The sequence below is a fragment of the Amblyomma maculatum genome, chromosome 1, assembly GCF_055883805.1.
Source record: "Amblyomma maculatum isolate TAMU_Amacu chromosome 1, ASM5588380v1, whole genome shotgun sequence".
NCBI classification, from domain to species: Eukaryota; Metazoa; Arthropoda; class Arachnida; order Ixodida; family Ixodidae; genus Amblyomma; species Amblyomma maculatum.
The window spans coordinates 144,592,146-144,614,307 of record NC_139344.1 but is presented as its reverse complement, the minus strand read 5'-3'; the positions used below and the strand labels follow the sequence as shown (position 1 = coordinate 144,614,307).

Below are 22,162 nucleotides of genomic sequence, written 5' to 3'. Positions count from 1 at the left end.
GAACGGATGCTGCGGGTACACAACATGCCTTCTATACGCTCTCTACTAGTTTGCGTGACTTCGGATAGGAATAGGATATCGAAATGCACTCGGCGTCAGGCAAGCAGCGGGGGCGAGGCAGCAGTATTTTTATACCACCATTAAACGCAGCACTCGAAAGCACGCCTGCGCATATAAACTTTCGCGCGTCAAAGAAGAATGAGCGCGCAGGAACATATCCGACGCGCTCTCCTCTTCTGTGCAGCCTTCGTGTTGAGTGCTATATAGGTTTTGATCCACAGCCGACCAACTCTCGCAAACCTGCTCTGTTCTAAACCAGAAAAGCGACAAAGAAAGCTGTCATATATAAGATATATATCATTGCGAAAGCGCGCAGCATGAAGCCTATTAACGATCAAACATTTGAGGTGACAGGTGTAAGATGCTCTGGTTATTATAAAACAGTGATAACTATATGGAAATCACGAAACTTTTTCCCCGTACATGATAGGCAAACTGAATATACGCCTTTGGCCTCGAAATGTGTAGTCATACGCATATCCGCTACCGTCAAGTCAGGTATGGAGCATAAACAAGAGACAAACCACACAAGAGGAAAACAAATCGGAAGGGGTATTTGACATGATGCGTAGGCCTTTACACCAGCGCACAGTGGCATCCGACGGGTGACACATCCAGTATGTATAAAAACACCGGTTTATTCTGCATCAGCAGCGGAAAAGCACCCTATCAGATTCAGCAGCGGAGCAGAACGTGCGTTCTAGCCGCCTCCCGACAGTGCAGTGTTAAGATTACACAAGAACGGCAATAAGCGCTTCAACGCGACATGACAAAATGCACCGCGACGTGAACAGGGCGATCTGACACGGGAACGTGGCCCCGAGTGGTACGAGATAAACGGCCTTCCGCGTGACAGCAGCTAATGCTAATAAACACAAAACACCTATCATCTCCGGAGATACCGCTTCCGTCCTCTGCCTTCACGCTGGAAAGGTGTCGATCCACCGTCCGTGTACATCAAGATGGCTCGTGCAGGTCGGCGGGAACGAAACGACGCATCCAGTGGCCCTGCCGGAACTTTGGTAGCTGTTATCAAGTCTCGCTGCCTCGTCGATTCCTTGTTACACGCTACGATAAACAGTTCACACATGCGCAGTTGCGCAGGCTCCGCATGTATCTATAAAAACGAGGCGGGGGGATATAAAAGGCTGAAAATGTCCGAGGAGCCCAACATTTCAAAACCATCTAACGTTTAAAGCATTACTAAGGCTGTCAACATTTGCACGCTAGGCAAACAAAGGAATACAGGATCATTAAAACTGCGAGAAAAATTAAAAGAGGCCACGTGCTAAAGAGGTTCAGCTATCATAGCCGCTGTCATGGATAGTGGAAAATTTGTCCGTAGTAAAAGTAATTTAAAACACCGCTAAGTACTGCCTTGCTTATTCCAAATGCGTGCTGCTTCCCGCGTCAGCCGATTTAGTGATGTTCGACTCGGACATCTGCGCTGCGGTGTACACGGAACAGTCCGAACGGCTTTGCCACCACAGTAAAGAATTGCTGAGCAGGGGCTTCTTCGGCGGTTCATGCAGAGCATGACACAAGGCGCACATAGTGTCCACAGGTGGCATGAGCAGGAAGCTCTGTCGCTTTGTCATGAAATTAGCGTATGCCTGTGGAGAAGCGCCAACTTTCTTTAGAATGTCAACGACGTCGCTAGGATCCTCAAGCTTCGAAGTGTCGATGAAAGTATCAGGTGGCAAGGGATGTTTGAAGTCTCCCACGCCGAAAAACACTGCTATAATGTCATAATAAAACGAATCGTAGATGAGTTGAGCAGGATGCTCGAAGCAAATTGACGATTCCGTCACGAACACAAAGTCGTACTTATCTTCTAGCAAGCCCAGGCATCCGTGCGTTGACGCGCAGAAATGGTGCCCGCAGTCGAAAATGACGTCGACATCAACACGCTGCAGGACAGTGTTCACGAAACGTTCTGTGCCGCTCCAAGGACCACCGTCTAACGAAGAACTGCCGGCAATTTCTAATTTCTGTTTCTCGCACTCACTGATCATCCAGACAGCTGTCCTTGCCTTCCCTCTAGTGGTTGCAGCTAGTTTAGATACATTTGTCTTGTCGGATGCTGGACTCCAGGTTTTGTAAGGGATGACGATGTCGGCGTCTTCCCTGAATGCCATAGTCCAGTTGAAAAGGGCCGCAGTCTGCAAGAGGTCTTGGGAAGGAGGCCACAGGGGGGGACCCAACGCAAAGAACACCCACGCCTGGCTTTGATGCCTGTATGGCGGAAGATCCGCCAAGCTGACGCTCTCAGCGTCGAAAACGATAGCGTCACTTGTGTTGATGGAACCGCGGTCCATTGTAACATAGCAGACATTGTGTTCAACAGGGGGACACGGAGGCGTCACAAAAACGCTGCCGTTTGGAATCGTTGTGAAGGGCAATGTATGAGCCCACCATACCAACACTTGTGGTGGTCGAGAATATCGTACGTCCGTATTTTCGATGAGGGAATTCACGACAATCGCTGCTCGATCCCATAAATGGCTCAGTGCAGGGTAGATCATCAAGAACATGAAGAGCACTTCAACGTACGCCCAAACATGCTGATGGCGTCTTATATAGCGATCGACGTGAGCCCAAAAGATTTGCCATCTGTCTGCAAACATTTCTTCAGCTGCCAGTACGCGTTCAACCAGATCGTCCATGCTGCGAGAAGGTCCTGAAAGAAACAAGTGCTTGTCAGTATAGTTCTACTGACAACATGCAACACGTAGGCTTGTTCTCGGAAGGGGACTAGGCTAAGCTGGCCAGAATGACTGCAAGACGTTACATTGGGTACAAAAATGTCAGCATAAAAAACAAAGAACGTGCAGAAGCCACCGACGGTACGCAAATATTTTATCACTCGGGGTATAAATGCCTTACGTATGCAAGCATGGCCCACTCCTGTGTATGTAAAAGGTTCTATAGGCCTATATGTGTCATATGGCGTCAATACAATAACAGGCAGATACCGCTGGCTATAGTTTGAAGATTGAACTGTGGAAACCCGCTTACGGTAAAAGCTTAAACCAGTCAAAGGTTCGAAAAAAATTGTATATATAAGGTATTCTGGGAGTCGGATCAGTGGTCAGCCTAATGCTATGCATACGTGATGGTACACACAAGGAACTGGACAGGTGGACAGGCGAATGAAACGAACCTGTGAATCTTGACGAATTGAACGCACGAACAATGCAGTACGTCTGGACATGCATGCCCGCGCGTCGAGAGCTTTTGTCTCCTCATGTGACACGTTATTGGCGAGCGGCTTATCAGAAATAGCTAATCGCAAGCTGTCCGTTTGTAATCAGTAACCTGAAAATTCGGTTCTCGCGCACGTTACCCTAAAGGAATGATGCCGCTTTTAAACGCGTAGCGCTATACTAGCATAGAAATATCTGGCGTTCAAATAGGTTGTCAGTTGCACGCGCCTAAGGCCCAACCACAAGGCAGCGTTTCTCCGGCGCCGCGTCGGCGTCCCGTCTACCGGTGTCGACGCTCGGCGCCGTGTGGAGAGGGCAAACACATGAGAGCGTACGAATCGGCGTCGGTCGGATGGCACGCAGTGTGTCCAGACTAGCTTTGCTTGAACGTTCCAAATGCCGTGTACCATGACATTTCACAATTTCAATCAAAATAAGTTGTGTCATACGATAAAAGACTTCGTCTGTTAAAGTAGCGACGTAAATAGTATATTGGATTGAGATGTACTCCCAAAAATGTTTCTTTGTCTACCTTCTGCCACAAGCCTGAGCAGGGCACTGAACTTGGGTGAGCAACATGAGTCACCTGACCTGACTGTCCAAGCGCGGTCTTTGGCGAGCGAGCGACGTCTCTTTTTGTGTTTTAAAGAAATCCGATGGATAGGAAGCTGAACCTCCTCCTGTTGAAAAAGAAGCTACTGCTTCTTATTATACTAAAAAGAAAGCAACGGCAGTGCAGACGCTGGTAAGTGCGACCGGTGTTTCAGCACCGCAAGCGCGAAGGACTGTACCATACGGCGGTGAGTGTCTGATTTCATCACTTTTACTTCTTGTGTTCTTGGTGTTGTTTTACACGTAAAACGGGGTAGAAATGCCGTGTTGTTCCGTATTGACGACTGGCTTTATAACTTAGCCAGTCGTGATGCAAAGTATACTTTGTAGCTTAGCTGTTTTGTGCACCCACAGGAGTGGCGTAGCTGACGTTCGGCGACCGATGCGATATCGAATCCACGCTTTTTTTGCTGCGTTTCAAAGGAGGCGAAATTAAAAACGCTCGGGAATGAGACAATTAGAGAACTTTTTGTTTCTCAGTTTGTAAATATGTCAACTAGCAGTTACTTTCTACTTTTCACATTTGCTGCTATGTTGTTATTGCAGACGCTACGAATGAGAGAAGGGGACCATGACTTTTTCTATAAGTATTATAGAATGTCGCCTGGAGTGTTTGATCACCTCCTATCATTCGTTGCTGAGGACCTCACTCGACAGTATGTCGTGAGGGAGCCCCTTGAGCCAGGTGAACGGCTTGCTATAGCCTTGAGGTTAGTAAGGTTCAAGACATTCCTGTTTACATTTTTACAACTTGCATACACTGTAAGATGAATTTAATAACTATATTTAATCTCAGTTCGGTTCAAATGGTGTCAATAGAGATTTCGCTTTGTTCTATGGTAAATATGAGGCTAAAACAAGCAACGCAGATATTTATGCAGGCTTCTTTCAGATATGCCTTACTGTGAGGATGAAAACCTGTCATGTAACCTGCAAATGTTGCGTTTTCAATGTGCAACATGCATACGGTGATTTATCTTTATCGACTAGCTACTTCATGAATATGCCAAGCCAGACTACCTGCAAGAACATGTTTATACAGAGGCACTATTCCCTAAGTATTTATAGCAAAACAAGTTGGCTGCAGCCTTTGCAAAGAAACTATATGGCACATACAGAGCACCATAAAAATAAATTGAACAAGAGGGCAGCATTCTGACATATCTTAATAGACTGCTGTAGTAACATCACAAACTTTATATAAATGTGCCGGAGGAAAGCTCATTGTGGCTTTTAACTAGCACTTCACAAGGGCACTGCAAAGAGAGCATGAGAATTTATATTCTGAAACATGTCCTTTATTTTTTCAGCTACTTAGCAACCGGCCAGGACATAGAAGATATTGCCCTGGCTTACAGGGTGGGGATTGAGACGGCACGTGTCACCATCCACCTCTGTTGCAGAGTGATCTGGGCAAGGCTGAAGGATCACTTCATGAAGGTGACAGTCATTTTAGCATCATCAAGCCTCTTTATTAAATTAAAGATGCTGTTATAAAGTCTTATTAGTGACAGCTGTCCAGCAGCATCAAACCTGTTTAGTAGACCTGTTATTATCACAGGTTATTAACAAGATATCATAATATCATTATACATACTAGCAGTACAAGCACTCTTGTGCTCATGGTCAGCTCAAGTACAAGCTTAGTGTCTTATTAGCATTGCAATTGTAATACTGCAAGGTACATCTGTGATGCCCTGCCAAGAAAACGGTCATGTAAACTAATTATTTCTACTGTGATTTACAACTGTCGCTAACAAGGACTACATTGTTGTTTGCAATTTCACAGGTGCCATCAGAGGCCGAGTGGATGGTGATTGCCGAAGATTACCAGAAAAGGTGGCAATTTCCAAACTGCTTAGGTGCCGTCGATGGCAAGCATGTTGCCATCACGGCCCCCTCAAACTCTGGGAGCTTCTACTTCAACTATAAGGTAAAAATTTTTAAAGGATGGTTTAGGTTCTTGCACTTCCTTATCATATTTCCCATACTTAATTTTATCAAATATTCATTTGCTATTGCTTGTTAGATGCCACATAGTTTATATAGGTAGTATAGGTCATTCCCTAACTTGCAAAAGTAATTAAAATAGATGTGTGGTGTCAACAGGCCAAATAGTTTCTTTTGGTATGAACATTATTATTGCATTACCATATTTAGAGCATTTTATAAGGCAATAGATGTCAAGGCTATAACTTGTAAGAAAGCTGCACTACAGTAAATATTCTTGCCTTGCTGGAAACACCACATGTAGCTTGCCGGTTTGAACTGTTGATCACAAGACTACTTTTCAATACCGTCATGCTCAGTGCCATAGAGCTCTCGCTACTCAGCCACCACTTTGTGGCAGCCCTTGTTACAGTCATGTGTCTCAAGTGTTTTCACATTTTGGATTTTTCTAATTGTGCTTACAGTATTTACAATATTATTGTTATAATTTTTTTTTGCAAATTATTGTGCACTTGTCATGTGCATGCATGATCTAGTATGACTTCATTAAAGCCTAAGTTTGTGTATTAATGCAGTGCAACTAATTAAAGAATTAGATCACCAATGTGCAGCTCATGTGTTTGTGCTAACTCTATTTTTCTGAATTTCAGCACACATTCTCTATGGTACTGATGGCCATTGTAGCCAGTGACTACAAGTACATATTGATTGATGTCGGTGCTGAGGGCCGGAAGAGCGATGGAGGTGTCCTGAAGCAAGCAGATTTTGGAAAAGCCCTTGTCGCTGGGCAACTTGGCATTCCACTGGCTGCCCAGCTACCCGGAACACGGACGACTGCTCCATATGCCTTTGTTGGAGACGAGGCCTTTCAACTACGGAAAGACTTTATGCGGCCATTTCCCTCTAAACACCTTCAAGACGAGAGGAGGGTGTTCAACTATAGATTGAGTAGAGCACGGTATGCTATGGCTCCTTTATTTTGAATGGTGTCAGTTGAATATGCTCTACATAGATTTAATTGCACATGTCGAGAAAAAGCATAAATAGTTTGTTTCTTTCTGAACCAGTCTGAAAGGCAGCGTTGTGAGAGTATGAGTCTGTTGCTGTAATATATATATATATATGCAGCTGAGCAAATTGCTTGCAAGAATGGAAAACAAAAAATAGGCTTTATGTATAGTCCCACAACTTTATACTTTGGGTCCTTAATCATCTACAATGTGTGTACAAAACTTTTGCTTACTTATGGGTGTGCAACTGGAAGCTTGCATGATGTAGGGTATGCAATTACAGGGAAACAAAGCATACAAGGACAAGGCAAAATACATGTAAAAACAGTGAGTGCATACAGATAAGGTGTGCAAACCAATGCTTTCACCGAACAAACACTTGCTGTGTGCATGCACTTGTGTGATATAAGCCTCATTTGGTGATGCGTCTCATTCTCTGCATGCACTGCTAGCATTAAGTGATCTGACATTGTATACATGTGTGTTAGTACATCTGGTATATACATCAAACTCTCCAGTCTCACGAGCATAAGTCTATGATAATGTCAAATATACATTCTTACATGCTGCTATGCTCTTTTTGGCGTTTTGCAGGAGGTGTGTAGAAAATGCCTTTGGCATAACAGCAGCTAGGTGGAGAATTCTGCTTAGGACTATTAATCTTCATCCAAAAAATGTGGATTATGTTGTCAAGGCTGCATGTGTGCTGCACAACTACTTGCTGACCCTGAACTCCCAACATGGGTATGTTGACAGAGAGGACAGTTTTGGAAATGTGTTGCAAGGCCAATGGCGCCAAAGTATTGAAGCTGCTACAGTGGTTGGGCCAGAGCCCAGATACTTCCCACTAGAACCAACGCATGCCCGGAACTATCCGTACGAAGCTGCTGATGCCAGGAATGTGTTCCTGGCCTACTTCTGCAGCAATGCTGGTGAGCTGCCCTGGCAGTGGAGCCAGCCTGGTGTCTCCAAGGCAGCTTGCCGGAAGCGCCTTAAAGACCAGCAGCTTCTACCCCTACAGTTATAGTAAGTGATAGGAATATAACATATGCACTAGTGTTTAGTAGTGTCTTAAGAGTCCACATTAATAGCTATATTCATTTTAATCGAAACCCATACAATTTGGTGCTGTGGGGTGTACAACTAGCATTAACGGGGCGTTAAAAAAATTGTTTTGTACGGACATGTAATGTCCAAAAGCAGCTCAGGCTATGCAAGATACTGCAGAGGAAGAATCTGGAAAGGCGTATAAAGTGGTCTCTCTAAATATTCCCAGAGGTTCCCGATAAGCTGAAGAGCTAACCACATGAGGCCACCTGCTTGTCTATAGCGTCCATCCAAAATAGTCATTCAAGGTATCAAGTGAATTTTTTTTTAATGGATAACTTATTCTACACAATTTTAGTACACTTGAGTCATGCATACCTAAAAAAAAATGCATAATCATAAATACCTTTAGATACACTATATGCATCACTGATGCAGTTCAGCATTTACTGATGGCAAAAATAAGTTTTCCAACTTGCAGAGGGTAGATCTATCTTTTCCATTAGAGGATGATGTAGTTGGCAGTAATTGAAATGTAATCTCCGCATGACCCTGCCTGGCATTACAAATAGGCATACTGTGCTGTAATGTGCAATTTGTGAAAGATGGAATTAGAAATGATTTCATGGGATTTCGAAACATGACAATTTATTCAGCAAATTCCTTCATGACTTGAAGAACTTTCAATTGCATGTCTATTTTTCTTTCCGGTTTCACTGACCTCATGTAGTTTATCAAAGACAGGGCAAAATGTTCGTCCGTGTCTAGCGGTTTCTGGTTGTTAATTTGCTGAGAAACATGTCCCAGCTGTTCAATAAAAGGATCATGTTTTCTTTTTTTTTGTTGTGGCCTTGCTTCAGGTGTCGGTGCTAGTGGAAGCGGCTCGTCATCCAGGAAGTTGACATCATGAGGGAGGACGATCGTCTCAGAGTGCCCATGAGTGTCCTGACTACTCTCGCTTGGTGTCACTGATACAGGCTCCACATCAGAGTAACCATTGGTAATGTTTTGGAGTAGACGCTGTGCTATCATGTTGCCAGACGTTCTGCACATATGCATGAATACAATAAAACTGTTGAAAATATATATTCCATATTATTCCAATGTGATATACTCTGCATGCTATATTTGTTATTTAACAGTATATAAAGTCACCCAACTATTTAGGCTGCTTTTACAAACAAGGATGAACTTTTAGATACGCTTAGTTGCCAAGAATGTTCTGCACATTTGTCTTGCATATAATCCTGCCATGATGTGCACAATTTTAAAGAAATTCTGGTACTAGCAAATACTATATCTTGCATTGGCACAACAACACTAGCTTATGTAATGGCATGAAAAGAACTGCAAAAGAGGTATTTCAGCAGGCGAACACTAAAAATGTGACAATGTGACTTTTTTTTTTAACATATACTGGCATTTCCAAACTCTACAATGCCATTGGCTCTACATCTGATAATAAAAGTTTCTCGTCATTTCAAAAGGTTGTAAGAAGGATCGACTGAATCTTTTATTTTTTGGGGCCCCGCCGGGGTGGTGCAGTGGTAAGACGCCCGACTACTGTGCCGGAGTACCCGGGTTCGAACCCGACCTCGGTGGCTGCGTTTCGATGGAGGCGAAATGGAGTGGCGTCCGTGTGCTGTGCGATGTCAGTGCACGTTAAAGAACCCCAGGTGATCGAAATTTCCGGAGTCCTCCACTACGGCGTCTCTCATAGCCTTAGTCGCTTTGGGACGTTAAACCCCACAAACCAACCAACCTTTTATTTTTTGGAAGTTCTCCAGTGGCAATGGTACAGCGGTTTGAGAGAAAACTGCGGAAACACAACCCTTGCTTTTCTGACTATGACGCGATTAATTTGCGGCTTTATAAAAGGATCTGGCTACTCTCACACCTGTGCCGCATGCACACACATTAACTCGCACTCGTAAGCTACTCTGTCATGTGAAAGATCAGCCGACGTAGATATAAAACCCGGCTACGACAGGCTGTTCAAATGTGCCTGCGATCTTTCCACTTCAATCGGAGCCGCTCTGCCGCGAAGTTCTCTCGACACGGAGTCTCAAACCGAGCAACAAGAAGGTACCATCCCGGTGAGATTTTTTTTTTTTTTTACGCGCAGGCAGTTTATAATATAGATCCAATACTTACGGCCTTCCTTCTACGCTATCCTTCAAGAACAGCATCTGTTCATAGTAGGGCCATGAAACATCGTCAAGCACATCTTCTACTTCCTCGGTCCCTGCGCCGCTCTTCTGTGCATCCTTCCTCGACATTAAGATTCGGCGAAACTTATCCCGCAAGGACTTCCACCTCTTCTGCAGCAGTACTTCTGAAAGAAACCCATTTCTGAGCCTCATCACGGCCTCACAGCACTCGGTCCACTGAAGGCGATGCAGCACGATAGGCTTACCTGCATTGGGTACATTCGGCAACACGGCAGCCGCAATCTCTGCCCACAGCGCGGTCTTCTTTGGCCGGTTTTTGTGCTCCTTGTGTTTGACATCCCACAGAAGGGGCCTACACTCAAGATTCCTAATCAAACATTCATTATCTATGCGTGAAAACGACATGTTGCGCTAGAAGCGATATCCACAGCACGTGGGAGCGGATTACAAACAAACACTGCACGCGGGCATATTTCCGGATGTCGTCGTACAGACAGCCGGCAGTTGCGTGTGCAAGGAGTTCCGGAATTATCTCCGCGTCAACGGATACACGGATCCTCATTGGTTCCCACCCGCGAGATGCTTCCGGCGCTGACGCCGAGATCTGGCTTCGCCAGATATCTGCGTCGCCCGGCGTCGCCTCGCTCCGAGCGCTGAAATTCCGCCCCGGCCGACGCCGACAGACGCGGCGCCGGAAAAACGCTGCCGTGTGGTTGGGCCTTCATTTTCACCGCGCCTGTATATACTGCGGAACACTCAAAATCGGCATAGCTGATTGCCGATACACCGTTATAGAAATTAATTTTTTTAGTCTATCCCATACTCAGGAGTAGGTGTAAGCTTGAAACATGTTGTAGGAAAAGCTTACGTAGCAGATTACAGAATGGCTCATAGATGATTGTCACTAAACGTGGCATAGCCGCCACTCCCCCAACAGTGCGTGTGAAAATGCTTTGTGACACCTCTCGACATTTTTTGTAGTGAAAGCTACATTGGCCACGAACAAGGAATTTCGCGTGTCGGGAAGCACAGAGCCGTTGCCTAAGAACCGCCGCAGCTGCGGATACCGCACGCTCACCGCGCCATCTGGCAATCAAGAAGCAACCAGAAAAAGAAGATGTCTCGTCTTTAATGGGACAACATAGCTAAGCATAGTGAGTAGTGCATCTTAATTCTCCTTCTCTAGCGTGAGGATGATAGTAGCGATGATGATAGGCCTTTCAGCGACGCATTTCGGGCGAGCGAGTACACAGCATTGGACAGGATTGAATTAGGCTAGATTACATTGAGGTGGATTGCATTGGACTCGATTGAATTGGTTTGGATTGGACAGGTTTGGATTGAATTGGACAGGATTGGTTAGATTGCATTTCACTGGAATGATCTGTACTTGATTGAACTAGATTTGATTAGACTGAATTGGTTTGGATTTATTTATTTATTACAAATACCTACAGCGCCCATTGGGCATTATCGTAGAGGGGTTAGTTGCAAACAAAGAAAAACAAAACAAACAGAAAAGCGGAAGCGAAATAATGCAATCAATTCTAAAGCCGAAAAGAAATTAAAACTGGCGTTCTAACAAAAAGAATGGAAGCCCATTTAAGGCCAAGTGTGAAAGACATACCCAACAAAAAATTGTGATTCAGTTTCACAATAAACTACTGCCTGTAATGCAAAACAGATTTATATAATGTTCTCGATGGCAGGGGAAAAATTGGGCGCAGATACGACCTCATCCGGGAGTAAATTTTAATCTGAAATTGAGCGTGGAAAGAGTGAGAAATTAAAGGCATTTATGCGACTTTGATATAGCCTGATTTTTTGGAATTGTCTCGTCTCATAGACTGATAATGAGGTTGTTTTAAATATGTGTTCCTATCAATTCCTGTGTTAGCATTGTTAATGTTGTTCAAAAGCTTTAACCGGAAGATTTTCCTGCGTGCGCAGAACAGTTTCCAACCTAGACTTTCCCTTATTTGAGAACCTCTAATTTTGTAGTCGTAGATGGCCGTGACGAATCTTGCAGCCCTTTTTTGAACACGCTCTAACTTATCTTCAAGGCTTTTGGTGAAGGGGTCCTAAGCTACCCACGCGTATTCTAACACCGGTCTGATATTAGAGAGGTACAATGTTTCCTTCAGGGCTTTTTGTGCACACTTGAAACTTCTTTGAAAAAGATGTAAAAGGCGACATGCTTTAGCGCATGTAGTTTCAATGTGATTTGTCCAGTCCAACGTCGCCGTTAATGGGACGCCCAGATATTTGACTTTGTCTAGACATTGTACTAAAGCATTATTTATAAAGTATGAGCTAGAGAACGTTTTCTTTTTGTTCGTGAACTACACATGATAACATTTCGCTACATTCAGGTCCATTTTCCATTTAACACACAAGGAACAGATTTTTTCGAGATCAGACTGAAACAGGCTCATATCTTCTGCACATCACACAGTGTTATACACAATACAGTCATCTGCGTATACTATAACATTCGAAGCAATTCCTTCAGTTAAATCATTGATATACACGAGGAACAGGAGTAGCCACAGGGCGGATCTTTGTGGCACACCTGACAAAACTTCAACCGTTTGTGACGTCACACCATTTAGGGCCACTTTTTGCTGCCTTTCGTACAAGTAATCTTTCACCCAGCCGTAAAGTGAATCAGGAAGACCAAGATACGACAGTTTGTGTAGAAGTAAGTTATGCGGGACTACGTGAAACGCTTTTCAGAAATCAATAAAAACACCCTCTATCTGTGTACCATTGTGAAAACCATATGCAACGTCATGGATAAATTCAACAAGTTATGTGCTACAGGATAATCCCGAGGGAAATCCATGCTGGGTCGGGATGAAAAAAACCATGGTCATCAAGGTGCCTAACAGGTCCCGAATGCACAACATGTTCCAACGTTTTACAACAAACAGATGTTAAAGATACCGGCCTATAATTGATTACCAAATCACGAGAGCCACCTTTGAAGATAGGAGTTAGATTTGCCATTTTCAATTCACTAGGTAGTTGTACAGAACTTAATGAATTGCTAAATAAATAAACCAAAAAAGGTACAATACTTTGGGTGCAGCGCTTCAAGACGTGATTTGACACGCCATCTGGACCGTGATCAGAATGCGGGTTAAGGTTGTTCAAGAGCACCCTAGCTCCCGCTTCATTCACAGCAATGTCATCCATTTGAGGTGATTGCCTCATATATTTCAGGTACTGGTGTATGACGGCATGCTGTGAAAACAGATTGGATTAGATTAGACTGGATTGGATTGGAATAGACTGGATTGGATTGGAATACACTGGATTGGAGCGGAGTAGACAGCCAAGCGCCAGGCACTCATGCTGTCGCTACGTATATCCTGGCCTAGCTGATCTAAGCCACGGCCTTTTTTTCTTCTTTTGCACCCATGAGCATTCATTCAGACTGTCAGAAATCTGCCCGATGTAGCTAGCGCCACGAGACAGAGCTGTCAAATAAGAATAAAATAAAGCTTCCATAAACACAATGCACAAAGTGGTCGCCATGCTTCTTAGTGCAGCTTTGAATGTTTCAGCTTCAACACTTTCAGTGTTGATCATCTTGCACACCGGGCAGTGTTCTATAGGTGGGTAAGAAGAATTCGACATCAGCACTCTTCCCCACGTTCTTTAAGGCATGCGCGAGGCATGCGCGAAAGAGAGCGGGTTGCCCGGAAAAAGAAAGTGAAAGAGAGCGGGTTGCCCTTCCGGGCAACCCGCTCTCTTTCACTTTCTTTTTCCGCCCCAGGTGACATATGATGTTGCCCAAAGTTAGCGTCCTACAACTGCACTCCTTTCTTCGAGATATAGCTCATTATTACGAGCGTACAAAACATATTTCAAGTGCCCATGCAGTATAGTTAATAGTCTCCTTTTTAGCTATTCCGTAAGGGCAAACAGAAGTGTTGTTTACGGTCGACAAGCTCGCGACTCGTTCACTTCCAGTATAACTGACTTTCGACTAGATCCAGCGTACTATCAAGGATCCTTCACTTGTCATCAATTACCGCGTTATTGTAAAACTTTAGGGCCCTTCTAGAAAAGCGGTAAAGTTTCGGCACCACCGCAGCAAATTCTGCGTCATTACATGCCCGTAAACTAGTAACTGATCATTTTAGCAACGCTAGAGTCACCACTCCGGGTGAACAGGATGCGATCATAATTTCCGAGGTAGATAGAGCTTGGTGCTATGCAAGAGATAAGGAAAACGCTTTTATATTGAAGGAATCTATGCTTTCCAAATTGGGAAATGTCCATTCAATGTAAACAGTTAATAAACGAACTTACTGACAGCCACAGTGGCTAAGTTTTTAAATCGTACGGCCATCACAGCTGACCGTACGATCTTCCATATGTATCAGTATAGTTTTAAGTCAGAGCGAGGAATGTAAAGCTTGATGCCGATCGAAAAATCTTGGTTGCTTATATTGTGATCTGACTTTACTGTCACATGTAAGAGAAAAAGAACGAGAGGGAAGGGAGGATGGAAGGCTGAGAAGATTAGCCAAAGGAATGTTCCGGTTGGCTACCCTGCACTCGAGAAGAGGGATGAGAGGTTGTGAAATAGAAGAACAGGAGAGGAGCACATTCTCAGGCTTTCACAGAAGCTATATTCGTTTAAAACACCAAGTGCAACGCTGTGCAGGGTGCGGAAGCAACCCGAAAAAAGAAAAGAAAGAAAATTGAACTGTATCACTCCGCGCTATTTTGTAAACCGTATGGTCTAATGCACCCGCTTCGGACAGACGACAGGGAATCTGAGGTGCGTGGGTTCAAATCCTCTGGAGGACACTTTTGTCTCCGCACCTTTTCTTTTTTTTTAATCTTACCATGCTTTTCACATAACATTATATGAAAACCTCGTTGTTTTTTTCTTCAGAATTGCTGATATACTGCGTCTATTCGCAGTTGAACTGCCATTATATCTTCTTTTGATGCATACCGCGTTCATGTGAGCTTCCCGAGATTCGCTGTCCTTTGGCTCGCACCAGCATTTGATCTGCAATGACCATTTTTCCGCGATTCAGTAGCATTGTGCGCAATTTGTGAATGATTCTGCAGCTGCAGGCGAAAGCTTTGTTTGAAAAGATGACATTCATTCATGGGGTTTTAATCAGCACTGTTCTGCCCAGCAACTGTTCTGCCCAGCAACACGTGCTTTTCTGTAACTTTCGTTTTTGACTTTGCCAAGAAGATTCACTTCTTTCTGTGCCTTTCTTAAAGTATCGGACATGTTATGGATGATTCCGGGCCATCAGCAGAATAGCGGGTCAATTTTTCTCCACAGTCGAATTAGACCCCTCACAGTGGAGTAACCCAAAGCCTACACTTGTAGCGAGTAGTCGACTGGTTTTTTACTGAAAGTTAGAATATAGTCTTCCTTCACGCAATGACAGAATATAACAGTACCTCTGTAGTTACTGGTCTGCTGCAATGCATACATGCATACGGAGGCAATACGGGCTGCAATACGCCAACAATGTACTGAGAGGAGGACGAATTTCGCGGTAAAACAAGGGCCGGCGATTACGTTACTTCCGAATGTGAGCGCGCAGCAATCCGATAACACGCGCGGTTGCAGCCACGGAGGAAGCGGGAGGGGGTGGGGGAAGGAGCACGCGCTGCCGAAGCTGCGGAGCTGGTGACAGGGATGACGTCAACGCCAACGCCGACGACGACGACGACGCGAAACGCAGGAACAGGCACTAAAGAGCTGCGCTCTAAAAAAGAAAACTACACTATTACGAGAGAGCACCTCCGAGCACTTACAGTTAGAGGAGCCCTAATTACGGGAGAGCACCGTTTGCGAGCTTGAAATCTCCACTTCGCGAGGGTTTTGCTTCAGAGACGTTAAAGGTGTCGATACAGACGCTCTGCCTTGAGTTTGGATGCGATGCGCTCTGGGGAGATTCACTGGTGTCCTCGCCTACAACGCTCAGTGTATACCAGACAGGCATTTCCGGAAAACGCATCAGTTATAGCCGCACACGTCTGCAATTGCGTAACTTGACGTGCCTTGACAACTTCGATGTACGAACCTTCGAAAAAATGCGTACAGGAGACGGGGCTGAGCGTAACGGCATTTTCTCAAAACTGAGTCGGAGCCGTGTGGAGCAAACGCTACGTTGCGAGGACAGCTAAAATATGACAGAAAAAATAAAACAAACACAAAATACAAATTCACAGATTTCGAATGTTTCGCGTGCAATACGAGGGTTTGTCTTCAAGCTAATTACAAATCTTTTACGCATTGAGCCCGTAGATAAAGCATTCACTATTTCTTGGTCATCGCAAGCCTACGCAGTATCTTTTTTCACGGATACAGACTGCGGAGACAAAGAGAACTAGCTTCGACAGCGTTGCACTTGATGCATGAAACGGAGTATATATGCTCCCAGGTAAATAGAACAGTGCATTGTAGGCCTTAAAGGTAGTAGATCATTGTGACCACGGTCCGAAGGTCCTACCCTTAAGGGGACATTGACCCGCAAGAGGAAGTTAACAGCAGATATTCAGCACTACGCCAAATGCGCATTGTTTCTCTGTCCTGTACACTGATAGAAAGGAGGGTAGGAATTTTGTATTGACCCCACGTATAGGCTTCGCCCATTTTAGGGCACCACCCGATTGTTTCTGTGCTCCTGAACGACGCCGACAGTGCCGTGTGTTCTTTAGAAGCGTTTTGAAAAACGATAGATGCAGGTTCAAGAAGCCAAAACGCCACCATTGCGCCTTTCAATAGAGGAACGCTTACGCTGACCGCGTGTATAAAAAATGAGAGGTACTTTCAGACTCTTTTTTCTTGTTTTACTTAGCTCCGAGAGACCCGTGGCGACTTTTGCGTCACGTTGACTGGCCACTGTGTTAAAAGGCTCTTCCCGTCTGTACTGCCCCGTTTTGTTAGTAGCATGGATGTTTCAATAGATATAAGCGTAAAGCAGGTTCGGTGCGCTTAGAGGTCCCCAAACCGCACCCTCCGCTCTTTCAGCGTCAGCGTCTTCCGGCGGCCGCTTTTCAATGGAGGCGAAGAGCAAGCCGCCCGCGGGCTGTGCGATGTCAGTGCGCGTTAAAGAATCCCAGAGGGTTGAAATTTCCAAAGCCCTCGACTATGGCGTCTCTCAGAGGCTTTGTCGCTTTCGGACGAGTAAACCCCATAAACCTAAGTCTAACCTATTCTAATGCTCGCTAATGAACACACAGTCTGTTCTTTTGAAAGTTTTGACCAAGGTAATGGAGTAATCGGGGAGCAAATTGTGGCAGAATTTTTTTGTAAACAGAAGTCACCAGATTTTGACATATTAATGTGAAGTGAAAAAAAAAAAGCGTAAACTTGCTGTCAGAAATACTTGTTTGACGTTCGGGGATGGTAATCAGTGTTGACGGCAAGATTGTTCAACACACAGATGTTTGGGCATGTTGGTAGGAATAGTAGAGCGGTAAGCTGGACTAGTTAATTAACGTTCATCTTTTCCACGAAGAGGGGTATTTAGCTTAAAAAGCACACGGACAAAAAAGAAGTGGGTGACAGGACGTGCACAGACTCACAGCTGAATTTTAATGGCTGAAAGATGACATATATACAGTGAACAAAAAGCCAAAATCATGCCTCGAAGCCATCCAAATGCATATTAGCGCTGTCTCACATGTTTGCGTCCAAATACTTCATTTCATAGTTAGTGTTGTATTAGCGATCTTTCGGCTGCACTTGCAGATTGTGAGGTGAAGTATTTGCAGGCAAACATTTGACGGCAGCGCTAATATGCATTTGGATGGCCTCGGGGCATGATGTTGCCTTTTTGTTCACTGTATATATGTCATCTTTCAGCCATTAAAATTCAGCTGTGAGTCTGCGCACGTCCTGTTCACCACTCCTTCTTTTGTCCGTGTGTTTTTTAGCGCAATATCCCCTTCGTGAAAAAGATGGTAGGAATAGATGGCTAACAGAGCGCGTAAAGACGTACAGCAGAGAGAGAGAGAGAGTGCGATAGCTGCGTCAGTCGTTAGTCAGTGGGGGCTTCACAGAAGAAATTAGGTTCTTAAAGGACTGGTTTTATCAATTTCCTTGTGCAGTGTTGTGTGATAGACACATGAGTGTTATGTTGTGACCGTGCATGGTCCGCGCTTGCGCGCACTATTGTGCGCCTGTGGGCATGGTATTGATATGCGCTGTTTGGGCAAGGGCTCTAAGTGAGCCTGTTCACATGAATCTTTTTGTGTGAGCATGCTTGTCGTGACCCTACAACTGCCAAGTTGGCCCTGTCAAGGGAACGTCAAGAAACAAAGAAACGTCGCCCTGTGAGAAATAGCGGGAAGTGCTTTTGCTCAACTGTTCACCCTTCCCGTCGAGAGGCGCTATTGTCAAGTGAGGAATGTCTATTGTCCAAAGGATACGATCGGAGTGACACGTCCGCTGACGTACAGGAGAACAAAGGAGCATGAAGATTACGGCCATTAGAGGATTTCCCGTGAATGCAGGAAAGAGTTGCAATTGCCGGAAAGTGACAATGCTGGGAGCAGTATTCGTGGCGCGCACGTACACTTGGGTTTCTGAGAAGGAAATCCACCTGCCGGAACCAACATAGCGGATCTTTGCAGAAGAATCGAAATTTAGCTCCTCGCCGTTCCCAAGCTCTACCCGACAACAAGTGACCACGCCCGACGAAACAATACTGGACCAGTCAGTGCATCAGACCATCAGTGCAGTGATGCGTTCTATTGGTTGCCGATATCTGAGGGGTGTGCCCTGGAACTGATTGGTCAGCATCTTCAGAGAGGGGCTGGACATAGGGGATTTAAGGACGTTGCAGAGCACGAAATGACGCTCTGAGCCCTGGGTAAACGGCTCATCCAGACGCTTCTCGCTATGAACTCTTAACGCTTGCCATTTTGCTGATATACCCTTTTTTTCATATAAATAAGTTTTCTCAAAGTGCCATTAAACCTGCTTGTATATATTTTACCAACTTCGAAGATTCATTCCTTCATCAACCCGGAGTCTCTGCACGCTACCAAGTGAAGGCCGGGTCGACTTAGTCCCAGCGTCACGACAGTTAGAAGGGAGTATTTACTCATTTACGTCCACCCAAATGCAACCATACAGCTGCAGAGGAAAACTGTACAACTTTCACAGAACTTCGTAGTTACGGAAAAATTCGTCCTGATCTTGGGATCGAACCTGGTATTACCGCCTCTCCGGGGCAGTCGCTCTACCAACTGAGCTAACCTGGACTGCCACCAGATCAAGATGGCAGGGCGAAAGCAAATTGATCAATAACTCGAAGTGGGAATGGTGTTGATCAAATACTTAGAAGGTGGTCCGGGTTCGATCCTCGGATTAGGACGAATTTTTCTGTAGCTACGAAGTTCCTGAGAAAGTTTTCCTTTGTAGCCGTATGACTGCACTTGGGTAGACGTCAATGAGTAATTGCTCCCTTACTACAATCTACTCCACCTTGGGGGATTCCCTTAAATATTCGATCGACACAATTCCCACTTCGTGCTATTTACTCTCGCTTTACCATCTGATCTGCTGAGCTTCCTGGTCAGCTGAGTTGGTAGAGCGACTGCCCCGGAAAGGCGGTGGTCCGGGGTTCGATCCTCTGATCAGGACGAATTTTTTCTTTAACTAGGAAGTTTCTGAGAAAGCTGTACAGCTTTCTTTTGTAGCCGTATGGCTGCGCTTTGGTTGACTTCAGTGAGTAATTACTCCCTTATTACAAATCTACTCCACCTTAGAGGATTCCCCTAAATATTCAGTCAACGCATGAGTGTTGTTGCATTGGACACGTGAGTGCTAGTTGGCTGTTGTTCTTAGGTGTAACGTTTTTATTATTCATTTTATGTGTTTATTTTTGGTTTTATATTTATTTAATTTCTTTAGGGAGTGTTTGCGTTCATGTTTTTTTAGGGTTTTCTACATATTATGATTTCATGTGTACCTTCTTGCTTGCAGTTGAAGTGAGCGCCTGTTGTGTCCCTGTCTCTTTTTTTCGTGTTTATGCGCTCTTGTTAGCACCATAGGTTGACGGCAAGATAGCACGAATTTGAAGGCTTCAACGGCCCCTGTTACTACTAACGTTTTGTACAGTATAGTGCACTGTGGTCGGCAAAAAAAAAAAACAACGAATAAATTTGATGGAAGGCGTGCGGAAACGGTGATCTGGTGTAATAGCACAAGCTTGAATAAAACAACTCGAGCGGCAATGAAAGCCGTGATTAAAGCGAAAACTTTATCCTTCTCATTGACCAAAAGATTTGGCAGCAGAGTTCGCAAAAAAACGGCACCAAAAAATTCAGGGTAGGTGTACCAGACTGCGACGCTACCACTCCGAGGACCAATCAGGTAGAGGTGCTAAATTTTAACTCACGAAAAGTTTTGGCATTCTACTACAGCAGTATGAATTTTGATCCAGAATTGGGCCTCCGTCCCTGAAATATCGGGTTGGACCCGAACCGCCACAATCTGGGACTCTATACGGAACGTTTCGAAGTTGGGTCTCGATCAGTCCAAAAGCACCTCAGGCTATGAGGGACGCCGTAGTGGAGGGTTGCAGAAATGTTCGTTACCCGAGGCTCTCTCTAACCTGCACTGACATCGTACAGTATACGGGCGCTTTGTTTCGCGCGCCCATTGAAAAAACTGTCAGTGGGACCGGAATTCGATCCTGCGTCCTTGGGTTCAGCCGTCAAACACCCTAATCACCACAGCGGGCCAAGGGAATATGCATGGACGTTCGCTTAAGCCCGAACTTGGGCTTGGTTTCCGCTATAACCAGCGTCACGTTCGTCTCAAGTGCCATATAGCCCGGAAATTTGGCACGCATTCTGTGTCACCTGGGGCCCCTATATTTGTAAATTCGCCATTTTGTTCAAATGGTGACGTGTGCAGCAGGACGGTGCTAGGTTACGTAAGCACACAATCGGGTTCCGCATTCTGAAGAAAACGAGAAATAAAGTGACAGAAAAAAGCGCGCTGTCGTCTGCTACTATATATTGGAGCCAAGTACGAAAAACGACGATGCTCCTGCAGGAACCGATCCGCTGCGGTGCATTCCGTGATTTGGAAGCCTCGGGTTGCAGTGAGGCGAGTGAAGTATGTTGTGGTGTTGCGGCATACTTGCGGTCGAACATTCGACAGCAGCTATGCACGGAGAGGCTGGGCGAGTTTTAGCTGAAGGGCAAGAAAGGCGCAACGGAATATGTGCAGTTGGTTGGCTCAAAATGGGCGCGGAAAGTAGCATTGCTCTTTACAACCGCCGATAGCCGCTCACGTTCACTTATCAGAGGCCTAAACCTTTTAGGACTAGCTTGGTCGTAAACAGAAGAAATTGACAGATTTCCAAAGTAGCTCCAGCACTGACGAAGAGGCGCCGGCGCAGCCGGCATGGTCCATGTCTGAGGACAACGCTCGCTGTCTCAAATTATCAATTACGGTTAGGTACTAGCTGTGCTACCCACCTGCTTCAAAAAGCCGCGTTATGAACAGCGACCGTCAAGCCAACAAGTCTGCTTGTCGGCTTGAGTTGTGTAGAGCGCAGAAAGCAGCGCAGAGAGAGATAGAGAGAGAGAGATGGGAGAGGGTGTGTGTGTGTTTTCCACATACACACACACGAAGTGGAATGCATACGCTGGGCCTTACGGTTAAATTTTCATGCCCTGGCGTGCGAAAGGCTCTACGTTGATATTTTCAAGGCAGCATCGAGCTATCGCTTGCTTTCTTTTCTTTTGTACTGTCTTCCTGTCATTGTATGTTAGTTTTGTTCATAACTTGACGGTACCAAAAATTTCCGCATAAATGCAGTCCGAGTAGGATGACTGGCAACTCTGCCGTGTCCACCACACTGACGGTTGAAAACTGGATACCGGTCGCAGACACGATCTCCTTATGAGAGGACAAGCGAGGCTTTTCTTAGCGCGGCGAGCACTGTTAGAGTGGCAACCGCACCACGCGTAAAGCCCTTATGCAGAATAAGTACCTGAACGCCGGTCTGATAGGAACCCGCTGTAATGCGCTGCGTTCTGCGGCCTGAACACGCGCCGTTATATGGCTGTGAATAACGTTGTTCAAGTTGAA

General features: G+C 45.1%; 1 protein-coding gene across 4 annotated transcripts; it reads right to left on the bottom strand.

The window, feature by feature from the left end:
- Positions 1–434: 434 nt before the first annotated feature.
- On the bottom strand, positions 435–10,562 carry LOC146204236 (transcription factor Adf-1-like). Of its 4 annotated transcripts, none has more exons than XM_084589171.1 (3): positions 10,302–10,439; positions 10,040–10,217; positions 435–2,740 (listed from the first exon to the last, which is right to left on the bottom strand). In XM_084589171.1, the coding sequence occupies exon 3, from the start codon at positions 2,724–2,726 to the stop codon at positions 1,443–1,445; it is 1,284 nt and encodes a 427-aa protein (XP_084445297.1). In that variant the 5' UTR covers positions 2,727–2,740; positions 10,040–10,217; positions 10,302–10,439; the 3' UTR covers positions 435–1,442. The 4 variants fall into 4 exon arrangements, with proteins under 4 accessions (XP_084445297.1, XP_084445296.1, XP_084445299.1 ...); XM_084589173.1 differs by having other exon boundaries at positions 2,601–2,740; positions 10,040–10,220; positions 10,302–10,560; XM_084589172.1 differs by lacking the exon at positions 435–2,740 and adding an exon at positions 8,519–8,930 and having other exon boundaries at positions 10,040–10,220; positions 10,302–10,562.
- Between the last annotated feature and the right edge of the window lie 11,600 nt (positions 10,563–22,162).

What these genes read in the sequence shown, in the direction of transcription:
- LOC146204236 (XM_084589170.1), bottom strand. Translation starts at nt 3,278, where the DNA reads ATGCATGTCCAGACGTACTGCATTGTTCGTGCGTTCAATTCGTCAAGA. An exon ending in CAATTCGTCAAGATTCACAG is followed by an intron (nt 2,741 to 3,223) that starts GTTCGTTTCATT and finishes TGTTTCTTTCAG; the next exon opens with GACCTTCTCGCAGCATGGAC.